The 26,538-nt window shown below is 55.8% G+C and overlaps 2 protein-coding genes across 2 annotated transcripts in view; one reads left to right on the forward strand and one right to left on the reverse strand.

Annotated features, from left to right (window-relative positions):
* The window catches only part of LOC139379146 (high mobility group protein B2-like), a 371,903-nt gene that overhangs the window by 224,498 nt on the left and 120,867 nt on the right, over positions 1–26,538 (reverse strand). The gene's annotated exons all lie outside the window — the stretch shown is intronic.
* The window catches only part of LOC139379531 (phosphatidylinositol 4,5-bisphosphate 3-kinase catalytic subunit alpha isoform), a 167,096-nt gene that overhangs the window by 35,449 nt on the left and 105,109 nt on the right, over positions 1–26,538 (forward strand). Inside the window, exons 2-3 of the mRNA XM_071122348.1 lie at positions 4,642–4,912; positions 8,761–8,977. Of these exons, the coding sequence (XP_070978449.1) occupies positions 8,789–8,977 (189 nt within the window). The 5' untranslated portion in view covers positions 4,642–4,912; positions 8,761–8,788. The remainder of the gene's footprint in view (positions 1–4,641; positions 4,913–8,760; positions 8,978–26,538) is intronic.

Below are 26,538 nucleotides of genomic sequence, written 5' to 3' on the forward strand. Positions count from 1 at the left end.
ATATAGCCTCACTACTGTATATAGCCTCTCTACTGTATATAGCCTCTCTACTGTATATAGCCTCTCTACTGTATATAGCCTCACTACTGTATATAGCCTCTCTACTGTATATAGCCTCTCTACTGTATATAGCCTCTCTACTGTATATAGCCTCTCTACTGTATATAGCCTCTCTACTGTATATAGCCTCTCTACTGTATATAGCCTCTACTGTATATAGCCTCTCTACTGTATATAGCCTCTCTACTGTATATAGCCTCTCTACTGTATATAGCCTCTCTACTGTATATAGCCTCTCTACTGTATATAGCCTCTCTACTGTATATAGCCTCTACTGTATATAGCCTCTCTACTGTATATAGCCTCTCTACTGTATATAGCCTCTCTACTGTATATAGCCTCTCTACTGTATATAGCCTCTCTACTGTATATAGCCTCTCTACTGTATATAGCCTCTCTACTGTATATAGCCTCCCTACTGTATATAGCCTCTCTACTGTATGTAGCCTCTCTACTGTATGTAGCCTCTCTACTGTATATAGCCTCTCTACTGTATATAGCCTCTCTACTGTATGTAGCCTCTCTACTGTATGTAGCCTCTCTACTGTATATAGCCTCTCTACTGTATATAGCCTCTCTACTGTATGTAGCCTCTCTACTGTATGTAGCCTCTCTACTGTATATAGCCTCTCTACTGTATATAGCCTCTCTACTGTAAATAGCCTCTCTACTGTATACAGCCTCTCTACTGTATATAGCCTCTCTACTGTATATAGCCTCTCTACTGTATTCAGCCTCTCTACTGTATATAGCCTCTCTACTGTATATAGCCTCTCTACTGTAAATAGCCTCTCTACTGTATACAGCCTCTCTACTGTATATAGCCTCTCTACTGTATATAGCCTCTCTACTGTAAATAGCCTCTCTACTGTAAATAGCCTCTCTACTGTATACAGCCTCTCTACTGTATATAGCCTCTCTACTGTATATAGCCTCTCTACTGTATATAGCCTCTCTACTGTATATAGCCTCTCTACTGTATATAGCCTCTCTACTGTATGTAGCCTCTCTACTGTATGTAGCCTCTCTACTGTATATAGCCTCTCTACTGTATATAGCCTCTCTACTGTATGTAGCCTCTCTACTGTATGTAGCCTCTCTACTGTATATAGCCTCTCTACTGTATATAGCCTCTCTACTGTAAATAGCCTCTCTACTGTATACAGCCTCTCTACTGTATATAGCCTCTCTACTGTATATAGCCTCTCTACTGTATTCAGCCTCTCTACTGTATATAGCCTCTCTACTGTATATAGCCTCTCTACTGTAAATAGCCTCTCTACTGTATACAGCCTCTCTACTGTATATAGCCTCTCTACTGTATATAGCCTCTCTACTGTAAATAGCCTCTCTACTGTAAATAGCCTCTCTACTGTATACAGCCTCTCTACTGTATATAGCCTCTCTACTGTATATAGCCTCTCTACTGTATATAGCCTCTCTACTGTATATAGCCTCTCTACTGTATATAGCCTCCCTACTGTATATAGCCTCTCTACTGTATGTAGCCTCTCTACTGTATGTAGCCTCTCTACTGTATATAGCCTCTCTACTGTATATAGCCTCTCTACTGTATATAGCCTCTCTACTGTATATAGCCTCTCTACTGTATATAGCCTCTCTACTGTATATAGCCTCTCTACTGTATATAGCCTCTCTACTGTATGTAGCCTCTCTACTGTATGTAGCCTCTCTACTGTATATAGCCTCTCTACTGTATATAGCCTCTCTACTGTATGTAGCCTCTCTACTGTATGTAGCCTCTCTACTGTATATAGCCTCTCTACTGTATATAGCCTCTCTACTGTAAATAGCCTCTCTACTGTATACAGCCTCTCTACTGTATATAGCCTCTCTACTGTATATAGCCTCTCTACTGTAAATAGCCTCTCTACTGTAAATAGCCTCTCTACTGTATACAGCCTCTCTACTGTATATAGCCTCTCTACTGTATATAGCCTCTCTACTGTATATAGCCTCTCTACTGTATATAGCCTCTCTACTGTATATAGCCTCCCTACTGTATATAGCCTCTCTACTGTATGTAGCCTCTCTACTGTATGTAGCCTCTCTACTGTATATAGCCTCTCTACTGTATATAGCCTCTCTACTGTATATAGCCTCTCTACTGTATATAGCCTCCCTACTGTATATAGCCTCTCTACTGTATGTAGCCTCTCTACTGTATGTAGCCTCTCTACTGTATATAGCCTCTCTACTGTATATAGCCTCTCTACTGTAAATAGCCTCTCTACTGTAAATAGCCTCTCTACTGTATACAGCCTCTCTACTGTATATAGCCTCTCTACTGTATATAGCCTCTCTACTGTATATAGCCTCTCTACTGTATATAGCCTCTCTACTGTATATAGCCTCCCTACTGTATATAGCCTCTCTACTGTATGTAGCCTCTCTACTGTATACAGCCTCTCTACTGTATATAGCCTCTCTACTGTATATAGCCTCTCTACTGTATATAGCCTCTCTACTGTATATAGCCTCTCTACTGTATATAGCCTCCCTACTGTATATAGCCTCTCTACTGTATGTAGCCTCTCTACTGTATGTAGCCTCTCTACTGTATACAGCCTCTCTACTGTATATAGCCTCTCTACTGTATATAGCCTCTCTACTGTATATAGCCTCTCTACTGTATATAGCCTCTCTACTGTATATAGCCTCTCTACTGTATATAGCCTCTCTACTGTATATAGCCTCTCTACTGTATATAGCCTCTCTACTGTATATAGCCTCTCTACTGTATATAGCCTCTCTACTGTATACAGCCTCACTACAGTTATTTTTCACTGTCTTTTTACTATTGTTTTATTTCTTTACTTACCTATTGTTCAACTAATACATTTTTCTGCACTATTGGTTAGAGCCTGTAAGTAATCATTTCACTGTTTGTATTCGGCTCATGTGAAAAAAAACTTTGATTTGATTTGATATTAAGCATCTCCAATCCAAAATGAAATCTAGAATCGGCCTCCTATTTCGCAACAAAGCCTCCTTCACTCATGCTGCTAAACATACCCTCGTAAAACTGACCATCCTACCAATCCTTGATTTCGGCGATGTCATTTACAAAATAGCCTCCTCAGCAAATTGGATGCAGTCTATCACAGTGCCATTCGTTTTGTCACCAAAGCACCATATACTACCCACCACTGCGACCTGTATGCTCTCGTTGGCTGGCACTCGCTTCATATTCGTCGCCAAACCTTCTGGCTCCAGGTCATCTATAAGTCTATGCTAGGTAAAGCTTATCTCAGCTCACTGGTCACCATAGCAGCACCCATCTGTAGCACACGATCCAGCAGGTATATTTCACTGGTCATCCCCAACACCTCCTTTGGCCGCCTTTCCTTATAGTTCGCTGCTGACTGGAACAAATATGGAAAAATCACTGAAGCTGGAGACTCATATCTCCCTCACTATATTTAAGCATCAGCTGTCAGAGCAGCTCACATATGACTGCACCTGTACATAGCCCATCTGTAAACATCCCATCTGTACACAGCCCATCTGTAAAAAGCCCATCTGTAAACAGCCCATCTGTACACAGCCCATCTGTACACAGCCCATCTGTAAACAGCCCATCTTTACACAGCCCATCTGTACACAGCCTATCTGCAAACAGCCCATCTGTACACAGCCCATCTGTACACAGCCCATCTGTACACAGCCCATCTGTACACAGCCCATCTGTAAACAGCCCATCTGTAAACAGCCCATCTGTAAACAGCCCATCTGTACACAGCCCATCTGTAAACAGCCCATCTGTAAACAGCCCATCTGTAAACAGCCCATCTGTAAACAGCCCATCTGTAAACAGCCCATCTGTACACAGCCCATCTGTAAACAGCCCATCTGTAAACAGCCCATCTGTACACAGCCCATCTGTAAACAGCCCATCTGTAAACAGCCCATCTGTAAACAGCCCATCTGTACACAGCCCATCTGTAAACATCCACCTTCCTCATTCCCATATTTTGTTTTTGTTTTTCTGCTCTTTTGCACCCCAGTATCTCTACTTGCACATCCTCATCCGCACTCCAGTGTTAATTGCTATATTGTAATTACTTCACCACTATGGCCTATTTATTGCCTTACCTCCCTAATCTTACCTCATATGTACACACTGTATATAGACTTTCCTATTGTATTATTGACTGTATGTTTGTTTATGTGTAACTCTGTGTTGTTGTTTGTGTCACACTGCTTTGCTTTATCTTGGCCAGGTCGCAGTTGTAAATGAGAACTTGTTCTCAACTGGCCTACCTGGTTAAATAAAGGTGAAATAATAAACAATTAGGGGCGTGTTCTTAATGTTTTGTTCGCTCAGTATATAGCGTGTATTATTATTATTATTTTCCCCCGACTAATAAACGGTCACCAGTGCCGCTCTGCTCTTAAAGGCGATGCCCCTCCATATGTCCTCTGAGTTAGGAACAGCTGACTGCCAGGTCGCCTCCCCTTTAAAAATGAATTATGTGATTACATGTCGTCCCCTCTTCCTCTCCTCCCCTCCCCCTCTCCCCCCTCCCTGTCGAACACATTGTTCTCCACTCCGCACAGGCCCGGTAGAGGAACTGGATGGTTTGAAGCCCCGGTTTAGTTTACGGTGAAAGGAGAAGACAAGACAGGCGTCGGCACGCGCAGATTTACCGTTTTAACGGCAGTGAAGCAGGGCAGCGAGAGAGGAAGGGCGTCCTGTCCTGTACGCGAGTCTGCTGGTAGACATGATGCTATGACCAGGGCTGGAACGGAGGCTCGGGCGCAGACACGCATCGCTACCGGCCCCGCGAGACAGACCCACCCGCCTTACAGCCTGGCGGGAGAGACAGGGGTGAGTGACAAACTTCGGGGAAGGAGGGAGAGGAGGAGGGATGGAGGGGGGAGCGGAGTCACTTATTGAAGCTTATATCATGACTCACAATGGACAGCCTGGCTACTGTGATTGCGCGTGTCATATTGGCGCTGTGTGTGTGTGTGTGTGTGTGTGTGTGTGTGTCAGGAAGCTGATGTCTCATCATAATAATGATGACATCTCATCTCTGGGGTATCATCGCTGCCAATAATCAGAGAGGAGAAGAAAGGATCAGGAGAAAGTCGTGGAGAGAAAAAGAGGGGTTTCACTACAGGATTGTTTGTAACCAGAGAAGAGAGAGAGAGAGAGAGAGGTGGAGAAAAGAACATTCTCCTGATAAACTCATTAACAAAAACATCTAAGAAAACTATCATCCGTCTGTCCCCGGAAGTCCAGAGCTTTATTGTGTGTACAGCCTAATATTGAAGTAAATAGCCTTCAGTAGACCTATGCTCTAGCTAAGCCTATACCTTACTCGGCTGTCTGTCTCCCGCTTTGAGTGTCAAATCAAATACAGAATAATAATATGAGTATATTTATTAGACTAGCTGTTAGTTGGTAGTTTAGCAGAGGTCATGACTGACTGACTGTTTGATTCTTTTGTTATATGTTATGGGTTATTGTCTCCCGGCTCCCATCACATTAAGCTACAGCTCTCTGATCCAACAAGAAGCTCTGAGTGCTGTCTCAATGATGCTGTCACTTTGATTCTCGATGATCAGTGTGGGTGTGTGTGTGTGTGTGTGTGTGTGTGTGTGTGTGTGTGTGTGTGTGTGTGTGTGTGTGTGTGTGTGTGTGTGTGTGTGTGTGTGTGTGTGTGTGTGTGTGTGTGTGTGTGTGTGTGTGTGTGTGTCAGAGAGCGGGGGACGGACGGGGTCTTATTTGTACAGCTGCATGCGCCAGGCGGCCCGTGTCCTACTTTCTCTCGCGCGGCGGCTCGGTTCTTTGTTCGCTGCCGCTGAGCTCTGAGCGCGTCTGCCCTTGCCGCGGCTTTGCGGTGTGTGTGTGTTTGTTGCGTAGTATTGCGTTTGCCGCTCAGCCGCTTCGTGACTTGCCGGGGGGAGAAGCCGGGAAGAGCGGGAGATTATGCCGACTGACAGGTCTCTGTTCCCGGAGAGGAGAGGGCGGTAGCTTCGGTTACTACCGCTATCATTACCGTTATAAATCATTATACATGCTCCGTTATGACTGGAGACAACATGATATCAACTTCACACGCGCGCGCGCACACACACACACACACACACACACACACACACACACACACACACAGAGAGAGAAAACAGGCTGATGATCCTGTATGAAAGAGTGACATCATATTCGGGGATTTAAGAGACCATTACAAATCACTTTCTAAAAATGTCTGCAGTCTATCGCCTTCTCTCCCTCTCTCGATCTCTCTCTCCCTCTCTCGATCTCCCCTCTCTTGATCTCTCCCACCATCTCTCTATCTCTCTCTCTCTCTCTCTACTTCAATATGTTATTCTCTCTCTCTCTCCCTCTCTCGATCTCTCTCTCCCACCCTCTCTCTCTCTCTCTCTCTCTTTCTACTTCAATATGTTCTGCTCTCGCTCTCTCTCCCTCTCTCTCTCTCCACTTCAATCTGTTCTGCTCTCTCTTTCTCCTAAACGTTTTAATGTTTTCTTCCTGTCTTTCTCTTCTTTCTTGTTCTCCTCTGCCATTTTTTTCTCTTTCTCTCCTCAACATCCAGACTTTATAGACTCTCTCAGACCCCTCAGTTCAACTGGATCCGCTTTATTACCATGGAAATACTAGTGTGTGTGTGTGTGTGTGTGTGTGTGTGTGTCCCAAGGTATTGGTATTTATAAGGATCCCCATGAGCCAGGTCATCAGCTACTCTTCCTGGGGTCCACATAGTACAGAACATATGGCGCCTTCAGAAAGTATTCAGACCCCTGGACTTTTTACACATTTTGTTACGTTACAGCCTTATTCTAAAATGTATTCAATAGTTTTTTTCCCCCTCATCAATCTACACACAATACCCCATAATGACATCACAATACCCCATAATGACATCACAATACCCCATAATGACATCACAATACCCCATAAATATCACATTTACATAAGTATTCAGACTCTTTCCTCAGTACTTTGTTGAAGCACCTTTGACAGCGATTACAGCCTCAAGTCTTCTTGGGTATGACGCTACAAGCTTGGCACACCTGTATTTGGGGAGTTTCTCCCATTCTTCTCTGCAGATCCTTTCAAGCTCTGTCAGGTTAGATGGGGAGCGTCGCTGCACAGATATTTTCAGGTCTCTCCAGAGATATTCATTGGGTTCAAGTCCGGGTTCTGGGCGGGCCACTCAAGGACATTCAGAGACTTGTCCCACTCCTGCGTTGTCTTGGCTGTGTGCTTAGGGTCGTTGTCCTGTTGGAAGGTGAACCATCGCCCCAGTCTGAGGTCCTGAGCACTCTGGAGCAGGTTTTCATCAAGGATCTCTCTGTACTTTGTGCCATTCATCTTTCCCTCAATCCTGACTAGTCTCCCAGTCCATGCCGCTGAAAAACTTCCCCACAGCATGATACTGCCACCACCATGCCTCACCGTAGGGATGGTGCCAGGTTTCCTCCAGACGTGACCCTTGGCATTCAGGCCAAAGAGTTCAATCTTGGTTTCATCAGACCAGAGAATCTTGTTTCTCATCATCTGAGAGTCTTTTAGGTGCCTTTTGGCAAACTCCAAGCAGGCTGTCATGTGCCTTTTACTCTATCATAAAGGCCTGATTGGTGGAGTGCTGCAGAGATGGTTGTCCTTCTGGAAGGTTCTCCCATCTCCACAGAGGAACTTTAGAGCTCTGTCAGAGTGACCATTGGGTTCTTGGTCACCTCCCTGACCAAGGTCCTTCTCCCCGATTGCTCAGTTTGGCCGGGCGGCCAGCTCTAGGAAGAGTTTTGGTGGTTCCAAACTTTCATTTAAGAATTACGGAGGCCACTGTGTTCTTGGGGACCTTCAATGCTACAGACATTTTTTGGTACCCTTTCCCAGATCTGTGCCTCGACACAATCCTGTCTCGGAGCTCTACGGACAATTCCTTCGACCTCGTGGCTTGGTTTTTGCTCTGACATGCACTGTCAACTGTGGGACCTTATATAGACAGGTGTGTGCCTTTCCAAATCATGTCCAATCAATTGAATTTACCACAGGTGGACTCCAATCAAGTTGTAGAAACATCTCAAGAATGATCAATGATAACAGGATGCACCTGAGCTCAATGTCGAGTATCATAGAAAAGGGTCTGAATACTTAAGTAAATAAAATATTTCTGTTTTTTATATTTTATAAATTGGCAAATATTTCTAAAAACCTGTTTTCGCTTTGTCATTATCGGATATTGTGTGTAGATTGATGAGGAAATGTTTTAATTTAATCCATTTCAGAATGAGGCTGTAACATAACAAAATGTGGAAAAAGGGAAGGGGCCTGAAAACTTTCCAAATGCACTGTACATTTAAACGTCACACAGACTACATATCAATATCTAGGTCTAATACATAACCCAGTGTAAATTACAATACAATATATATAAAATGGCTGTCTCTTCAAAGTCCCCTTTGTGCAGTAAGGTGTTCTTTAATCTGTTTTATAGCTAGCCTGAGTTTCCTGGGGTGGCAGAGAGTTCCATAGTCATGGCTCTATTTAATATTATGTGTTTCCTAGCCTCTGTTCTGGACCTGGGGAGACCTCTGCTGGAGCGGAGTGTGTGTGTGTGTGTGTATGTGTGTGTGTGTGTGTGTGCGCGTGCGCGCGTGTGTGTGTGTATTGAGCGTGTATGTGTAACGTGTGTTCTCCTCCCTCAGGTTGTGGTAGAGCCGAGTGTGTGTCTAGATGGCCCCGCGGCCATCTTCAGGGGAACTATGGGGCCTTCACCTCATGCCCCCTAGGATCCTGGTGGACTGCTGTCTGCCCAATGGCATGCTGGTTAGTCTGGAGTGTCTCAGAGAGGCGCCGCTCACGAACATCAAACAACAGCTGTTCACAGAGGCCCGGAAATACCCCCTGTACCACTTACTACAGGTAACTATGCCCCCTATACCCCCTATACAACCTACTACAGGTAACTATGCCCTCTATACCCCCTATACCACCTACTACAGGTAACTATGCCCCCTATATCACCTACTACAGGTAACTATGCCCCCTATACCACCTACTACAGGTAACTATGCCCTCTATACCCCCTATACCACCTACTACAGGTAACTATGCCCTCTATACCCCTACTACAGGTAACTATGCCTCCTATACCCCCTATACCACCTACTACAGGTAACTATGCCCCCTATACCACCTACTACAGGTAACTATGCCCCCTATACCCCCTATACCCCCTACTACAGGTAACTATGCCCCATATACCCCCTATACCACCTACTACAGGTAACTATGCCCCCTATACCACCTATACCACCTACTACCGGTAACTATGCCCCCTATACCACCTACTACAGTTAACTATGCCCCCATACCACCTACTACAGTTAACTATGCCCCCTATACCACCTATACCACCTACTACCGGTAACTATGCCCCCTATACCACCTACTACAGGTAACTATGCCCCCTATACCACCTATACCCCCTACTACAGGTAACTATGCCCCCTATATCCCCTATACCACCTACTACAGGTAACTATGCACCTTATACCCCCTATACCCCCTACTACAGGTAACTATGACCTCTATACCACCTACTACAAGTAACTATACCCCCTATACCCCCTACTACAGGTAACTATGACCTCTATACCACCTACTACAAGTAACTATACCCCCTATACCCCCTACTACAGGTAACTATGTCCCCTATACCCCCTATACCACCTACTACAGGTAACTATGCCCCCTATACCCCCTATACCCCCTACTACAGGTAACTATGACCTCTATACCACCTACTACAAGTAACTATACCCCATATACCACCTACTACAGGTTAATACTACAGTACTATACCTAGTGTACACCTATAGAGGTCTTGCAGTTGCGTCACAAATCACCAGGTGCCATTTTGGAAGACCAAAGTCAGTCTGTTGGAAGTCTTCCCATCATCCACATGGCTGGATGTGTTGTGCTGCCACCTGAATCTTCGGGAAGATTGCCATTATTTAGTTAATCTTTATGAATCTTCGGGAAGATTGCCCATTATTTAGTTCATCTAAGGACCCAGAAATGGAGGCAGTGGGAAAACCTATCAAGTAAGTAAATATATTTTGAAAATGATCAATGTATTATTAGCTAGGTGGCTTGCTACAGAAACTTCGCTAACTGAAATGAGCTGCTAACGTAATATTCACCTTTAGGTTATTTTACATAGTGTTGAGTTAATTAAATAAGTTAATTAAATATCACCAGCTTGCTAACTTCAACTTCATGTTAGCTAGTTAACTAAAAATGCATTTGTAGCTAGCTAGCTAGCTAACTAGCTAACATCCATGGAAGAGGGTGAAAGGATTAGCTAGCATTTCCAGCTGTCAGAATGGAGCGTAGGCTACTCTGGATAGGGCAGGTCATTTTGTGGGAGCATGTTATGAAGATTCTCTCCAGTTCCAATCCCTAGAGAGAAACAACGGACAGAGATATAGCAACATAATAGTCTAATTTGAGTATACTGGATGTACTGAAGGACCGGAGTTGGGCTGTTGGGGGTACTGGAGGACTGGAGCTGGGCTGTTGGGGGTACTGGAGGACTGGAGCTGGGCTGTTGGGGGTACTGGAGGACTGGAGCTGGGCTGTTGGGGGTACTGGAGGACTGGAGCTGGGCTGTTGGGGGTACTGGAGGACCGGAGTTGGGCTGTTGGGGGTACTGGAGGACCAGAGTTGGGCTGTTGGGCGTACTGGAGGACCAGAGTTGGGCTGTTGGGGGTACTGGAGGACTGTGGTTGGGCTGTTGGGGGTACTGGAGGACCGGAGTTGGGCTGTTGGGGGTACTGGAGGACCGGAGTTGGGCTGTTGGGGGTACTGGAGGACCGGAGTTGGGCTGTTGGGGGTACTGGAGGACTGGAGTTGGGCTGTTGGGGGTACTGGAGGACTGGAGCTGGGCTTTTGGGGGTACTGGAGGACTGGAGCTGGGCTGTTGGGGGTACTGGAGGACTGGAGCTGGGCTGTTGGGGGTACTGGAGGACTGGGGTTGGGCTGTTGGAGGACTGGAGCTGGGCTGTTGGGGGTACTGGAGGACTGGAGCTGGGCTGTTGGGGGTACTGGAGGACTGGAGTTGGGCTGTTGGAGGACTGGAGGACCAGAGTTGGGCTGTTGGGGGTACTGGAGGACTGTGGTTGGGCTTTTGGGGGTACTGGAGGACCGGAGTTGGGCTGTTGGGGGTACTGGAGGACCGGAGTTGGGCTGTTGGGGGTACTGGAGGACCGGAGTTGGGCTGTTGGGGGTACTGGAGGACTGGAGTTGGGCTGTTGGGGGTACTGGAGGACTGGAGCTGGGCTGTTGGAGGACTGGAGCTGGGCTGTTGCGGGTACTGGAGGACTGGAGCTGGGCTGTTGGGGGTACTGGAGGACTGGAGCTGGGCTGTTGGGGGTACTGGAGGACCGGAGTTGGGCTGTTGGGGGTACTGGAGGACCAGAGTTGGGCTGTTGGGGGTACTGGAGGACTGTGGTTGGGCTGTTGGGGGTACTGGAGGACTGGAGTTGGGCTGTTGGGGGTACTGGAGGACTGGAGCTGGGCTGTTGGGGGTACTGGAGGACTGGAGCTGGGCTGTTGGGGGTACTGGAGGACTGGAGCTGGGCTGTTGGGGGTACTGGAGGACTGGAGCTGGGCTGTTGGGGGTACTGGAGGACTGGAGCTGGGCTGTTGGGGGTACTGGAGGACTGGAGCTGGGCTGTTGGGGGTACTGGAGGACTGGAGCTGGGCTGTTGGGGGTACTGGAGGACCGGAGTTGGGCTGTTGGGGGTACTGGAGGACCAGAGTTGGGCTGTTGGGGGTACTGGAGGACTGTGGTTGGGCTGTTGGGGGTACTGGAGGACTGGAGTTGGGCTGTTGGGGGTACTGGAGGACTGGAGCTGGGCTGTTGGGGGTACTGGAGGACTGGAGCTGGGCTGTTGGGGGTACTGGAGGACTGGAGCTGGGCTGTTGGGGGTACTGGAGGACTGGAGCTGGGCTGTTGGGGGTACTGGAGGACTGGAGCTGGGCTGTTGGGGGTACTGGAGGACTGGAGCTGGGCTGTTGGGGGTACTGGAGGACTGGAGCTGGGCTGTTGGGGGTACTGGAGGACTGGGGTTGGGCTGTTGGAGGACTGGAGCTGGGCTGTTGGGGGTACTGGAGGACTGGAGTTGGGCTGTTGGAGGACTGGAGGACCAGAGTTGGGCTGTTGGGGGTACTGGAGGACTGTGGTTGGGCTGTTGGGGGTACTGGAGGACCGGAGTTGGGCTGTTGGGGGTACTGGAGGACCGGAGTTGGGCTGTTGGGGGTACTGGAGGACCGGAGTTGGGCTGTTGGGGGTACTGGAGGACTGGAGTTGGGCTGTTGGGGGTACTGGAGGACTGGAGCTGGGCTGTTGGAGGACTGGAGCTGGGCTGTTGCGGGTACTGGAGGACTGGAGCTGGGCTGTTGGGGGTACTGGAGGACTGGAGCTGGGCTGTTGGGGGTACTGGAGGACCGGAGTTGGGCTGTTGGGGGTACTGGAGGACCGGAGTTGGGCTGTTGGGGGTACTGGAGGACCAGAGTTGGGCTGTTGGGGGTACTGGAGGACTGTGGTTGGGCTGTTGGGGGTACTGGAGGACCGGAGTTGGGCTGTTGGGGGTACTGGAGGACCGGAGTTGGGCTGTTGGGGGTACTGGAGGACCGGAGTTGGGCTGTTGGGGGTACTGGAGGACTGGAGTTGGGCTGTTGGGGGTACTGGAGGACTGGAGCTGGGCTTTTGGGGGTACTGGAGGACTGGAGCTGGGCTGTTGGGGGTACTGGAGGACTGGAGCTGGGCTGTTGGGGGTACTGGAGGACTGGGGTTGGGCTGTTGGAGGACTGGAGCTGGGCTGTTGGGGGTACTGGAGGACTGGAGCTGGGGTGTTGGGGGTACTGGAGGACTGGAGTTGGGCTGTTGGAGGACTGGAGGACCAGAGTTGGGCTGTTGGGGGTACTGGAGGACTGTGGTTGGGCTGTTGGGGGTACTGGAGGACCGGAGTTGGGCTGTTGGGGGTACTGGAGGACCGGAGTTGGGCTGTTGGGGGTACTGGAGGACCGGAGTTGGGCTGTTGGGGGTACTGGAGGACTGGAGTTGGGCTGTTGGGGGTACTGGGGGACTGGAGCTGGGCTGTTGGAGGACTGGAGCTGGGCTGTTGCGGGTACTGGAGGACTGGAGCTGGGCTGTTGGGGGTACTGGAGGACTGGAGCTGGGCTGTTGGGGGTACTGGAGGACCGGAGTTGGGCTGTTGGGGGTACTGGAGGACCAGAGTTGGGCTGTTGGGGGTACTGGAGGACTGTGGTTGGGCTGTTGGGGGTACTGGAGGACCGGAGTTGGGCTGTTGGGGGTACTGAAGGACCGGAGTTGGGCTGTTGGGGGTACTGGAGGACTGGAGCTGGGCTGTTGGGGGTACTGGAGGACTGGAGCTGGGCTGTTGGAGGACTGGAGCTGGGCTGTTGCGGGTACTGGAGGACTGGAGCTGGGCTGTTGGGGGTACTGGAGGACTGGAGCTGGGCTGTTGGGGGTACTGGAGGACCGGAGTTGGGCTGTTGGGGGTACTGGAGGACCAGAGTTGGGCTGTTAGGGGTACTGGAGGACTGTGGTTGGGCTGTTGGGGGTACTGGAGGACCGGAGTTGGGCTGTTGGGGGTACTGGAGGACTGGAGTTGGGCTGTTGGGGGTACTGGAGGACTGGAGCTGGGCTGTTGGGGGTACTGGAGGACTGGAGCTGGGCTGTTGGGGGTACTGGAGGACTGGAGCTGGGCTGTTGGGGGTACTGGAGGACTGGAGCTGGGCTGTTGGGGCTACTGGAGGACTGGAGCTGGGCTGTTGGGGGTACTGGAGGACTGGAGCTGGGCTGTTGGGGGTACTGGAGGACTGGAGCTGGGCTGTTGGGGGTACTGGAGGACTGGAGCTGGGCTGTTGGGGGTACTGGAGGACTGGAGGTGGGCTGTTGGGGGTACTGGAGGACTGGGGTTGGGGTGTTGGAGGACTGGAGCTAGGCTGTTGGGGGTACTGGAGGACTGGAGTTGGGCTGTTGGAGGACTGGAGGACCAGAGTTGGGCTGTTGGGGGTACTGGAGGACTGTGGTTGGGCTGTTGGGGGTACTGGAGGACCGGAGTTGGGCTGTTGGGGGTACTGGAGGACCGGAGTTGGGCTGTTGGGGGTACTGGAGGACCGGAGTTGGGCTGTTGGGGGTACTGGAGGACTGGAGTTGGGCTGTTGGGGGTACTGGAGGACTGGAGCTGGGCTGTTGGAGGACTGGAGCTGGGCTGTTGCGGGTACTGGAGGACTGGAGCTGGGCTGTTGGGGGTACTGGAGGACCAGAGTTGGGCTGTTGGGGGTACTGGAGGACTGTGGTTGGGCTGTTGGGGGTACTGGAGGACCGGAGTTGGGCTGTTGGGGGTACTGGAGGACTGGAGCTGGGCTGTTGGGGGTACTGGAGGACTGGAGCTGGGCTGTTGGGGGTACTGGAGGACTGGAGCTGGGCTGTTGGGGGTACTGGAGGACTGGAGTTTGGCTGTTGGGGGTACTGGAGGACTGGAGTTGGGCTGTTGGGGGTACTGGAGGACCGGAGTTGGGCTGTTGGGGGTACTGGAGGACTGGAGTTGGGCTGTTGGGGGTACTGGAGGACTGGAGCTGGGCTGTTGGAGGACTGGAGCTGGGCTGTTGCGGGTACTGGAGGACTGGAGCTGGGCTGTTGGGGGTACTGGAGGACTGTGGTTGGGCTGTTGGGGGTACTGGAGGACCGGAGTTGGGCTGTTGGGGGTACTGGAGGACCGGAGTTGGGCTGTTGGGGGTACTGGAGGACCGGAGTTGGGCTGTTGGGGGTACTGGAGGACTGGAGTTGGGCTGTTGGGGGTACTGGAGGACTGGAGCTGGGCTGTTGGGGGTACTGGAGGACTGGAGCTGGGCTGTTGGAGGACTGGAGCTGGGCTGTTGCGGGTACTGGAGGACTGGAGCTGGGCTGTTGGGGGTACTGGAGGACTGGAGCTGGGCTGTTGGGGGTACTGGAGGACCGGAGTTGGGCTGTTGGGGGTACTGGAGGACCAGAGTTGGGCTGTTGGGGGTACTGGAGGACTGTGGTTGGGCTGTTGGGGGTACTGGAGGACTGGAGTTGGGCTGTTGGGGGTACTGGAGGACTGGAGCTGGGCTGTTGGGGGTACTGGAGGACTGGAGCTGGGCTGTTGGGGGTACTGGAGGACTGGAGCTGGGCTGTTGGGGGTACTGGAGGACTGGAGCTGGGCTGTTGGGGGTACTGGAGGACTGGAGCTGGGCTGTTGGGGGTACTGGAGGACTGGAGCTGGGCTGTTGGGGGTACTGGAGGACTGGAGCTGGGCTGTTGGGGGTACTGGAGGACTGGGGTTGGGCTGTTGGAGGACTGGAGCTGGGCTGTTGGGGGTACTGGAGGACTGGAGTTGGGCTGTTGGAGGACTGGAGGACCAGAGTTGGGCTGTTGGGGGTACTGGAGGACTGTGGTTGGGCTGTTGGGGGTACTGGAGGACTGGAGCTGGGCTGTTGGGGGTACTGGAGGACTGGAGCTGGGCTGTTGGGGGTACTGGAGGACTGGAGCTGGGCTGTTGGGGGTACTGGAGGACTGGAGCTGGGCTGTTGGGGGTACTGGAGGACTGGAGCTGGGCTGTTGGGGGTACTGGAGGACTGGGGTTGGGCTGTTGGAGGACTGGAGCTGGGCTGTTGGGGGTACTGGAGGACTGGAGTTGGGCTGTTGGAGGACTGGAGGACCAGAGTTGGGCTGTTGGGGGTACTGGAGGACTGTGGTTGGGCTGTTGGGGGTACTGGAGGACCGGAGTTGGGCTGTTGGGGGTACTGGAGGACCGGAGTTGGGCTGTTGGGGGTACTGGAGGACCGGAGTTGGGCTGTTGGGGGTACTGGAGGACTGGAGTTGGGCTGTTGGGGGTACTGGAGGACTGGAGCTGGGCTGTTGGAGGACTGGAGCTGGGCTGTTGCGGGTACTGGAGGACTGGAGCTGGGCTGTTGGGGGTACTGGAGGACTGGAGCTGGGCTGTTGGGGGTACTGGAGGACCGGAGTTGGGCTGTTGGGGGTACTGGAGGACCGGAGTTGGGCTGTTGGGGGTACTGGAGGACCAGAGTTGGGCTGTTGGGGGTACTGGAGGACTGTGGTTGGGCTGTTGGGGGTACTGGAGGACCGGAGTTGGGCTGTTGGGGGTACTGGAGGACCGGAGTTGGGCTGTTGGGGGTACTGGAGGACCGGAGTTGGGCTGTTGGGGGTACTGGAGGACTGGAGTTGGGCTGTTGGGGGTACTGGAGGACTGGAGCTGGGCTTTTGGGGGTACTGGAGGACTGGAGCTGGGCTGTTGGGGGTACTGGAGGACTGGAGCTGGGGTGTTGGGGGTACTGGAGGACTGGAGTTGGGCTGTTGGAGGACTGGAGGACCAGAGTTGGGCTGTTGGGGGTACTGGAGGACTGTGGTTGGGCTGTTGGGGGTACTGGAGGACCGGAGTTGGGCTGTTGGGGGTACTGGAGGACCGGAGTTGGGCTGTTGGGGGTACTGGAGGACCGGAGTTGGGCTGTTGGGGGTACTGGAGGACTGGAGTTGGGCTGTTGGGGGTACTGGGGGACTGGAGCTGGGCTGTTGGAGGACTGGAGCTGGGCTGTTGCGGGTACTGGAGGACTGGAGCTGGGCTGTTGGGGGTACTGGAGGACTGGAGCTGGGCTGTTGGGGGTACTGGAGGACCGGAGTTGGGCTGTTGGGGGTACTGGAGGACCAGAGTTGGGCTGTTGGGGGTACTGGAGGACTGTGGTTGGGCTGTTGGGGGTACTGGAGGACCGGAGTTGGGCTGTTGGGGGTACTGAAGGACCGGAGTTGGGCTGTTGGGGGTACTGGAGGACTGGAGCTGGGCTGTTGGGGGTACTGGAGGACTGGAGCTGGGCTGTTGGAGGACTGGAGCTGGGCTGTTGCGGGTACTGGAGGACTGGAGCTGGGCTGTTGGGGGTACTGGAGGACTGGAGCTGGGCTGTTGGGGGTACTGGAGGACCGGAGTTGGGCTGTTGGGGGTACTGGAGGACCAGAGTTGGGCTGTTAGGGGTACTGGAGGACTGTGGTTGGGCTGTTGGGGGTACTGGAGGACCGGAGTTGGGCTGTTGGGGGTACTGGAGGACTGGAGTTGGGCTGTTGGGGGTACTGGAGGACTGGAGCTGGGCTGTTGGGGGTACTGGAGGACTGGAGCTGGGCTGTTGGGGGTACTGGAGGACTGGAGCTGGGCTGTTGGGGGTACTGGAGGACTGGAGCTGGGCTGTTGGGGGTACTGGAGGACTGGAGCTGGGCTGTTGGGGGTACTGGAGGACTGGAGCTGGGCTGTTGGGGGTACTGGAGGACTGGAGCTGGGCTGTTGGGGGTACTGGAGGACTGGAGCTGGGCTGTTGGGGGTACTGGAGGACTGGGGTTGGGCTGTTGGAGGACTGGAGCTAGGCTGTTGGGGGTACTGGAGGACTGGAGTTGGGCTGTTGGAGGACTGGAGGACCAGAGTTGGGCTGTTGGGGGTACTGGAGGACTGTGGTTGGGCTGTTGGGGGTACTGGAGGACCGGAGTTGGGCTGTTGGGGGTACTGGAGGACCGGAGTTGGGCTGTTGGGGGTACTGGAGGACCGGAGTTGGGCTGTTGGGGGTACTGGAGGACTGGAGTTGGGCTGTTGGGGGTACTGGAGGACTGGAGCTGGGCTGTTGGAGGACTGGAGCTGGGCTGTTGCGGGTACTGGAGGACTGGAGCTGGGCTGTTGGGGGTACTGGAGGACCAGAGTTGGGCTGTTGGGGGTACTGGAGGACTGTGGTTGGGCTGTTGGGGGTACTGGAGGACCGGAGTTGGGCTGTTGGGGGTACTGGAGGACTGGAGCTGGGCTGTTGGGGGTACTGGAGGACTGGAGCTGGGCTGTTGGGGGTACTGGAGGACTGGAGCTGGGCTGTTGGGGGTACTGGAGGACTGGAGCTGGGCTGTTGGAGGACTGGAGCTGGGCTGTTGCGGGTACTGGAGGACTGGAGCTGGGCTGTTGGGGGTACTGGAGGACTGTGGTTGGGCTGTTGGGGGTACTGGAGGACCGGAGTTGGGCTGTTGGGGGTACTGGAGGACCGGAGTTGGGCTGTTGGGGGTACTGGAGGACCGGAGTTGGGCTGTTGGGGGTACTGGAGGACTGGAGTTGGGCTGTTGGGGGTACTGGAGGACTGGAGTTGGGCTTTTGGGGGTACTGGAGGACTGGAGCTGGGCTGTTGGGGGTACTGGAGGACTGGAGCTGGGCTGTTGGGGGTACTGGAGGACTGGGGTTGGGCTGTTGGGGGTACTGGAGGACCGGAGTTGGGCTGTTGGGGGTACTGGAGGACCGGAGTTGGGCTGTTGGGGGTACTGGAGGACTGTGGTTGGGCTGTTGGGGGTACTGGAGGACCGGAGTTGGGCTGTTGGGGGTACTGGAGGACCGGAGTTGGGCTGTTGGGGGTACTGGAGGACTGTGGTTGGGCTGTTGGGGGTACTGGAGGACCGGAGTTGGGCTGTTGGGGGTACTGGAGGACCGGAGTTGGGCTGTTGGGGGTACTGGAGGACCGGAGTTGGGCTGTTGGGGGTACTGGAGGACTGTGGTTGGGCTGTTGGGGGTACTGGAGGACCGGAGTTGGGCTGTTGGGGGTACTGGAGGACCGGAGTTGGGCTGTTGGGGGTACTGGAGGACCGGAGTTGGGCTGTTGGGAGTACTGGAGGACCGGAGTTGGGCTGTTGGGGGTACTGGAGGACTGGAGTTGGGCTGTTGGGGGTACTGGAGGACTGGAGCTGGGCTTTTGGGGGTACTGGAGGACTGGAGCTGGGCTGTTGGGGGTACTGGAGGACTGGAGCTGGGCTGTTGGGGGTACTGGAGGACTGGGGTTGGGCTGTTGGGGGTACTGGAGGACCGGAGTTGGGCTGTTGGGGGTACTGGAGGACCGGAGTTGGGCTGTTGGGGGTACTGGAGGACCGGAGTTGGGCTGTTGGGGGTACTGGAGGACTGGAGTTGGGCTGTTGGGGGTACTGGAGGACTGGAGCTGGGCTTTTGGGGGTACTGGAGGACTGGAGCTGGGCTGTTGGGGGTACTGGAGGACTGGAGCTGGGCTGTTGGGGGTACTGGAGGACTGGGGTTGGGCTGTTGGGGGTACTGGAGGACCGGAGTTGGGCTGTTGGGGGTACTGGAGGACCGGAGTTGGGCTGTTGGGGGTACTGGAGGACTGTGGTTGGGCTGTTGGGGGTACTGGAGGACCGGAGTTGGGCTGTTGGGGGTACTGGAGGACCGGAGTTGGGCTGTTGGGGGTACTGGAGGACCGGAGTTGGGCTGTTGGGGGTACTGCAGGACCGGAGTTGGGCTGTTGGGGGTACTGGAGGACTGGAGTTGGGCTGTTGGGGGTACTGGAGGACTGGAGCTGGGCTTTTGGGGGTACTGGAGGACTGGAGCTGGGCTGTTGGGGGTACTGGAGGACTGGAGCTGGGCTGTTGGGGGTACTGGAGGACTGGGGTTGGGCTGTTGGAGGACTGGAGCTGGGCTGTTGGGGGTACTGGAGGACTGGAGCTGGGGTGTTGGGGGTACTGGAGGACTGGAGTTGGGCTGTTGGAGGACTGGAGGACCAGAGTTGGGCTGTTGGGGGTACTGGAGGACCGGAGTTGGGCTGTTGGGGGACTGGAGCTGGGCTGTTGGGGGTACTGGAGGACTGGAGTTGGGGTGTTGGGGGTACTGGAGGACTGGAGTTGGGCTGTTGGAGGACTGGAGGACCAGAGTTGGGCTGTTGGGGGTACTGGAGGACTGTGGTTGGGCTGTTGGGGGTACTGGAGGACCGGAGTTGGGCTGTTGGGGGTACTGGAGGACCGGAGTTGGGCTGTTGGGGGTACTGGAGGACCGGAGTTGGGCTGTTGGGGGTACTGGAGGACTGGAGTTGGGCTGTTGGGGGTACTGGGGGACTGGAGCTGGGCTGTTGGAGGACTGGAGCTGGGCTGTTGCGGGTACTGGAGGACTGGAGCTGGGCTGTTGGGGGTACTGGAGGACTGGAGCTGGGCTGTTGGGGGTACTGGAGGACCGGAGTTGGGCTGTTGGGGGTACTGGAGGACCGGAGTTGGGCTGTTGGGGGTACTGGAGGAACAGAGTTGGGCTGTTGGGGGTACTGGAGGACTGGAGTTGGGCTGTTGGGGGTACTGGGGGACTGGAGCTGGGCTGTTGGAGGACTGGAGCTGGGCTGTTGCGGGTACTGGAGGACTGGAGCTGGGCTGTTGGGGGTACTGGAGGACTGGAGCTGGGCTGTTGGGGGTACTGGAGGACCGGAGTTGGGCTGTTGGGGGTACTGGAGGACCAGAGTTGGGCTGTTGGGGGTACTGGAGGACTGTGGTTGGGCTGTTGGGGGTACTGGAGGACCGGAGTTGGGCTGTTGGGGGTACTGAAGGACCGGAGTTGGGCTGTTGGGGGTACTGGAGGACTGGAGTTGGGCTGTTGGGGGTACTGGAGGACTGGAGCTGGGCTGTTGGGGGTACTGGAGGACTGGAGCTGGGCTGTTGGGGGTACTGGAGGACTGGAGCTGGGCTGTTGGAGGACTGGAGCTGGGCTGTTGCGGGTACTGGAGGACTGGAGCTGGGCTGTTGGGGGTACTGGAGGACTGGAGCTGGGCTGTTGGGGGTACTGGAGGACTGGAGCTGGGCTGTTGGGGGTACTGGAGGACTGGAGCTGGGCTGTTGGGGGTACTGGAGGACTGGAGCTGGGCTGTTGGGGGTACTGGAGGACTGGAGTTGGGCTGTTGGGGGTACTGGAGGACTGGAGCTGGGCTGTTGGGGGTACTGGAGGACTGGAGCTGGGCTGTTGGGGGTACTGGAGGACTGGAGCTGGGCTGTTGGGGGTACTGGAGGACTGGAGCTGGGCTGTTGGAGGACTGGAGCTGGGCTGTTGCGGGTACTGGAGGACTGGAGCTGGGCTGTTGGGGGTACTGGAGGACTGGAGCTGGGCTGTTGGGGGTACTGGAGGACCGGAGTTGGGCTGTTGGGGGTACTGGAGGACTGGAGCTGGGCTGTTGGGGGTACTGGAGGACTGGAGCTGGGCTGTTGGGGGTACTGGAGGACTGGAGCTGGGCTGTTGGGGGTACTGGAGGACTGGAGCTGGGCTGTTGGGGGTACTGGAGGACTGGAGCTGGGCTGTTGGGGGTACTGGAGGACTGGAGCTGGGCTGTTGGGGGTACTGGAGGACTGGAGCTGGGCTTTTGGGGGTACTGGAGGACTGGAGCTGGGCTGTTGGGGGTACTGGAGGACTGGAGCTGGGCTGTTGGGGGTACTGGAGGACTGGGGTTGGGCTGTTGGAGGACTGGAGCTGGGCTGTTGGGGGTACTGGAGGACTGGAGCTGGGCTGTTGGGGGTACTGGAGGACTGTGGTTGGGCTGTTGGGGGTACTGGAGGACCGGAGTTGGGCTGTTGGGGGTACTGGAGGACCGGAGTTGGGCTGTTGGGGGTACTGGAGGACCGGAGTTGGGCTGTTGGGGGTACTGGAGGACTGGAGTTGGGCTGTTGGGGGTACTGGAGGACTGGAGCTGGGCTGTTGGAGGACTGGAGCTGGGCTGTTGCGGGTACTGGAGGACTGGAGCTGGGCTGTTGGGGGTACTGGAGGACCAGAGTTGGGCTGTTGGGGGTACTGGAGGACTGTGGTTGGGCTGTTGGGGGTACTGGAGGACCGGAGTTGGGCTGTTGGGGGTACTGGAGGACCGGAGTTGGGCTGTTGGGGGTACTGGAGGACCGGAGTTGGGCTGTTGGGGGTACTGGAGGACTGGAGTTGGGCTGTTGGGGGTACTGGAGGACTGGTGCTGGGCTGTTGGGGGTACTGGAGGACCGGAGTTGGGCTGTTGGGGGTACTGGAGGACCGGAGTTGGGCTGTTGGGGGTACTGGAGGACCGGAGTTGGGCTGTTGGGGGTACTGGAGGACCGGAGTTGGGCTGTTGGGGGTACTGGAGGACTGGAGTTGGGCTGTTGGGGGTACTGGAGGACTGGAGCTGGGCTTTTGGGGGTACTGGAGGACTGGAGCTGGGCTGTTGGGGGTACTGGAGGACTGGAGCTGGGCTGTTGGGGGTACTGGAGGACTGGGGTTGGGCTGTTGGAGGACTGGAGCTGGGCTGTTGGGGGTACTGGAGGACTGGAGCTGGGGTGTTGGGGGTACTGGAGGACTGGAGCTGGGCTGTTGGGGGTACTGGAGGACTGGAGCTGGGCTGTTGGGGGTACTGGAGGACCGGAGTTGGGCTGTTGGGGGTACTGGAGGACCAGAGTTGGGCTGTTGGGGGTACTGGAGGACCGGAGTTGGGCTGTTGGGGGTACTGGAGGACCAGAGTTGGGCTGTTAGGGGTACTGGAGGACTGTGGTTGGGCTGTTGGGGGTACTGGAGGACCGGAGTTGGGCTGTTGGGGGTACTGGAGGACTGGAGTTGGGCTGTTGGGGGTACTGGAGGACTGGAGCTGGGCTGTTGGGGGTACTGGAGGACTGGAGCTGGGCTGTTGGGGGTACTGGAGGACTGGAGCTGGGCTGTTGGGGGTACTGGAGGACTGGAGCTGGGCTGTTGGGGGTACTGGAGGACTGGAGCTGGGCTGTTGGGGGTACTGGAGGACTGGAGCTGGGCTGTTGGGGGTACTGGAGGACCGGAGCTGGGCTGTTGGGGGTACTGGAGGACTGGAGCTGGGCTGTTGGGGGTACTGGAGGACTGGGGTTGGGCTGTTGGAGGACTGGAGCTAGGCTGTTGGGGGTACTGGAGGACTGGAGTTGGGCTGTTGGAGGACTGGAGGACCAGAGTTGGGCTGTTGGGGGTACTGGAGGACTGTGGTTGGGCTGTTGGGGGTACTGGAGGACCGGAGTTGGGCTGTTGGGGGTACTGGAGGACCGGAGTTGGGCTGTTGGGGGTACTGGAGGACCGGAGTTGGGCTGTTGGGGGTACTGGAGGACTGGAGTTGGGCTGTTGGGGGTACTGGAGGACTGGAGCTGGGCTGTTGGAGGACTGGAGCTGGGCTGTTGCGGGTACTGGAGGACTGGAGCTGGGCTGTTGGGGGTACTGGAGGACCAGAGTTGGGCTGTTGGGGGTACTGGAGGACTGTGGTTGGGCTGTTGGGGGTACTGGAGGACCGGAGTTGGGCTGTTGGGGGTACTGGAGGACTGGAGCTGGGCTGTTGGGGGTACTGGAGGACTGGAGCTGGGCTGTTGGGGGTACTGGAGGACTGGAGCTGGGCTGTTGGGGGTACTGGAGGACTGGAGCTGGGCTGTTGGAGGACTGGAGCTGGGCTGTTGCGGGTACTGGAGGACTGGAGCTGGGCTGTTGGGGGTACTGGAGGACTGTGGTTGGGCTGTTGGGGGTACTGGAGGACCGGAGTTGGGCTGTTGGGGGTACTGGAGGACCGGAGTTGGGCTGTTGGGGGTACTGGAGGACCGGAGTTGGGCTGTTGGGGGTACTGGAGGACTGGAGTTGGGCTGTTGGGGGTACTGGAGGACTGGAGCTGGGCTTTTGGGGGTACTGGAGGACTGGAGCTGGGCTGTTGGGGGTACTGGAGGACTGGAGCTGGGCTGTTGGGGGTACTGGAGGACTGGGGTTGGGCTGTTGGGGGTACTGGAGGACCGGAGTTGGGCTGTTGGGGGTACTGGAGGACCGGAGTTGGGCTGTTGGGGGTACTGGAGGACTGTGGTTGGGCTGTTGGGGGTACTGGAGGACCGGAGTTGGGCTGTTGGGGGTACTGGAGGACCGGAGTTGGGCTGTTGGGGGTACTGGAGGACTGTGGTTGGGCTGTTGGGGGTACTGGAGGACCGGAGTTGGGCTGTTGGGGGTACTGGAGGACCGGAGTTGGGCTGTTGGGGGTACTGGAGGACCGGAGTTGGGCTGTTGGGGGTACTGGAGGACTGTGGTTGGGCTGTTGGGGGTACTGGAGGACCGGAGTTGGGCTGTTGGGGGTACTGGAGGACCGGAGTTGGGCTGTTGGGGGTACTGGAGGACCGGAGTTGGGCTGTTGGGAGTACTGGAGGACCGGAGTTGGGCTGTTGGGGGTACTGGAGGACTGGAGTTGGGCTGTTGGGGGTACTGGAGGACTGGAGCTGGGCTTTTGGGGGTACTGGAGGACTGGAGCTGGGCTGTTGGGGGTACTGGAGGACTGGAGCTGGGCTGTTGGGGGTACTGGAGGACTGGGGTTGGGCTGTTGGGGGTACTGGAGGACCGGAGTTGGGCTGTTGGGGGTACTGGAGGACCGGAGTTGGGCTGTTGGGGGTACTGGAGGACCGGAGTTGGGCTGTTGGGGGTACTGGAGGACTGGAGTTGGGCTGTTGGGGGTACTGGAGGACTGGAGCTGGGCTTTTGGGGGTACTGGAGGACTGGAGCTGGGCTGTTGGGGGTACTGGAGGACTGGAGCTGGGCTGTTGGGGGTACTGGAGGACTGGGGTTGGGCTGTTGGGGGTACTGGAGGACCGGAGTTGGGCTGTTGGGGGTACTGGAGGACCGGAGTTGGGCTGTTGGGGGTACTGGAGGACTGTGGTTGGGCTGTTGGGGGTACTGGAGGACCGGAGTTGGGCTGTTGGGGGTACTGGAGGACCGGAGTTGGGCTGTTGGGGGTACTGGAGGACCGGAGTTGGGCTGTTGGGGGTACTGGAGGACCGGAGTTGGGCTGTTGGGGGTACTGGAGGACTGGAGTTGGGCTGTTGGGGGTACTGGAGGACTGGAGCTGGGCTTTTGGGGGTACTGGAGGACTGGAGCTGGGCTGTTGGGGGTACTGGAGGACTGGAGCTGGGCTGTTGGGGGTACTGGAGGACTGGGGTTGGGCTGTTGGAGGACTGGAGCTGGGCTGTTGGGGGTACTGGAGGACTGGAGGTGGGGTGTTGGGGGTACTGGAGGACTGGAGTTGGGCTGTTGGAGGACTGGAGGACCAGAGTTGGGCTGTTGGGGGTACTGGAGGACCGGAGTTGGGCTGTTGGGGGACTGGAGCTGGGCTGTTGGGGGTACTGGAGGACTGGAGTTGGGGTGTTGGGGGTACTGGAGGACTGGAGTTGGGCTGTTGGAGGACTGGAGGACCAGAGTTGGGCTGTTGGGGGTACTGGAGGACTGTGGTTGGGCTGTTGGGGGTACTGGAGGACCGGAGTTGGGCTGTTGGGGGTACTGGAGGACCGGAGTTGGGCTGTTGGGGGTACTGGAGGACCGGAGTTGGGCTGTTGGGGGTACTGGAGGACTGGAGTTGGGCTGTTGGGGGTACTGGGGGACTGGAGCTGGGCTGTTGGAGGACTGGAGCTGGGCTGTTGCGGGTACTGGAGGACTGGAGCTGGGCTGTTGGGGGTACTGGAGGACTGGAGCTGGGCTGTTGGGGGTACTGGAGGACCGGAGTTGGGCTGTTGGGGGTACTGGAGGAACAGAGTTGGGCTGTTGGGGGTACTGGAGGACTGGAGTTGGGCTGTTGGGGGTACTGGGGGACTGGAGCTGGGCTGTTGGAGGACTGGAGCTGGGCTGTTGCGGGTACTGGAGGACTGGAGCTGGGCTGTTGGGGGTACTGGAGGACTGGAGCTGGGCTGTTGGGGGTACTGGAGGACCGGAGTTGGGCTGTTGGGGGTACTGGAGGACCAGAGTTGGGCTGTTGGGGGTACTGGAGGACTGTGGTTGGGCTGTTGGGGGTACTGGAGGACCGGAGTTGGGCTGTTGGGGGTACTGAAGGACCGGAGTTGGGCTGTTGGGGGTACTGGAGGACTGGAGTTGGGCTGTTGGGGGTACTGGAGGACTGGAGCTGGGCTGTTGGGGGTACTGGAGGACTGGAGCTGGGCTGTTGGGGGTACTGGAGGACTGGAGCTGGGCTGTTGGAGGACTGGAGCTGGGCTGTTGCGGGTACTGGAGGACTGGAGCTGGGCTGTTGGGGGTACTGGAGGACTGGAGCTGGGCTGTTGGGGGTACTGGAGGACCGGAGTTGGGCTGTTGGGGGTACTGGAGGACTGGAGCTGGGCTGTTGGGGGTACTGGAGGACTGGAGCTGGGCTGTTGGGGGTACTGGAGGACTGGAGCTGGGCTGTTGGGGGTACTGGAGGACTGGAGCTGGGCTGTTGGGGGTACTGGAGGACTGGAGCTGGGCTGTTGGGGGTACTGGAGGACTGGAGCTGGGCTGTTGGGGGTACTGGAGGACTGGAGCTGGGCTGTTGGGGGTACTGGAGGACTGGAGCTGGGCTGTTGGGGGTACTGGAGGACTGGAGCTGGGCTGTTGGGGGTACTGGAGGACTGGGGTTGGGCTGTTGGAGGACTGGAGCTGGGCTGTTGGGGGTACTGGAGGACTGGAGCTGGGCTGTTGGGGGTACTGGAGGACTGGAGTTGGGCTGTTGGAGGACTGGAGGACCAGAGTTGGGCTGTTGGGGGTACTGGAGGACTGTGGTTGGGCTGTTGGGGGTACTGGAGGACTGGAGTTGGGCTGTTGGGGGTACTGGAGGACTGGAGCTGGGCTGTTGGA

This window comes from Oncorhynchus clarkii, chromosome 21, assembly GCF_045791955.1.
Source record: "Oncorhynchus clarkii lewisi isolate Uvic-CL-2024 chromosome 21, UVic_Ocla_1.0, whole genome shotgun sequence".
NCBI classification, from domain to species: domain Eukaryota; kingdom Metazoa; phylum Chordata; class Actinopteri; order Salmoniformes; family Salmonidae; genus Oncorhynchus; species Oncorhynchus clarkii.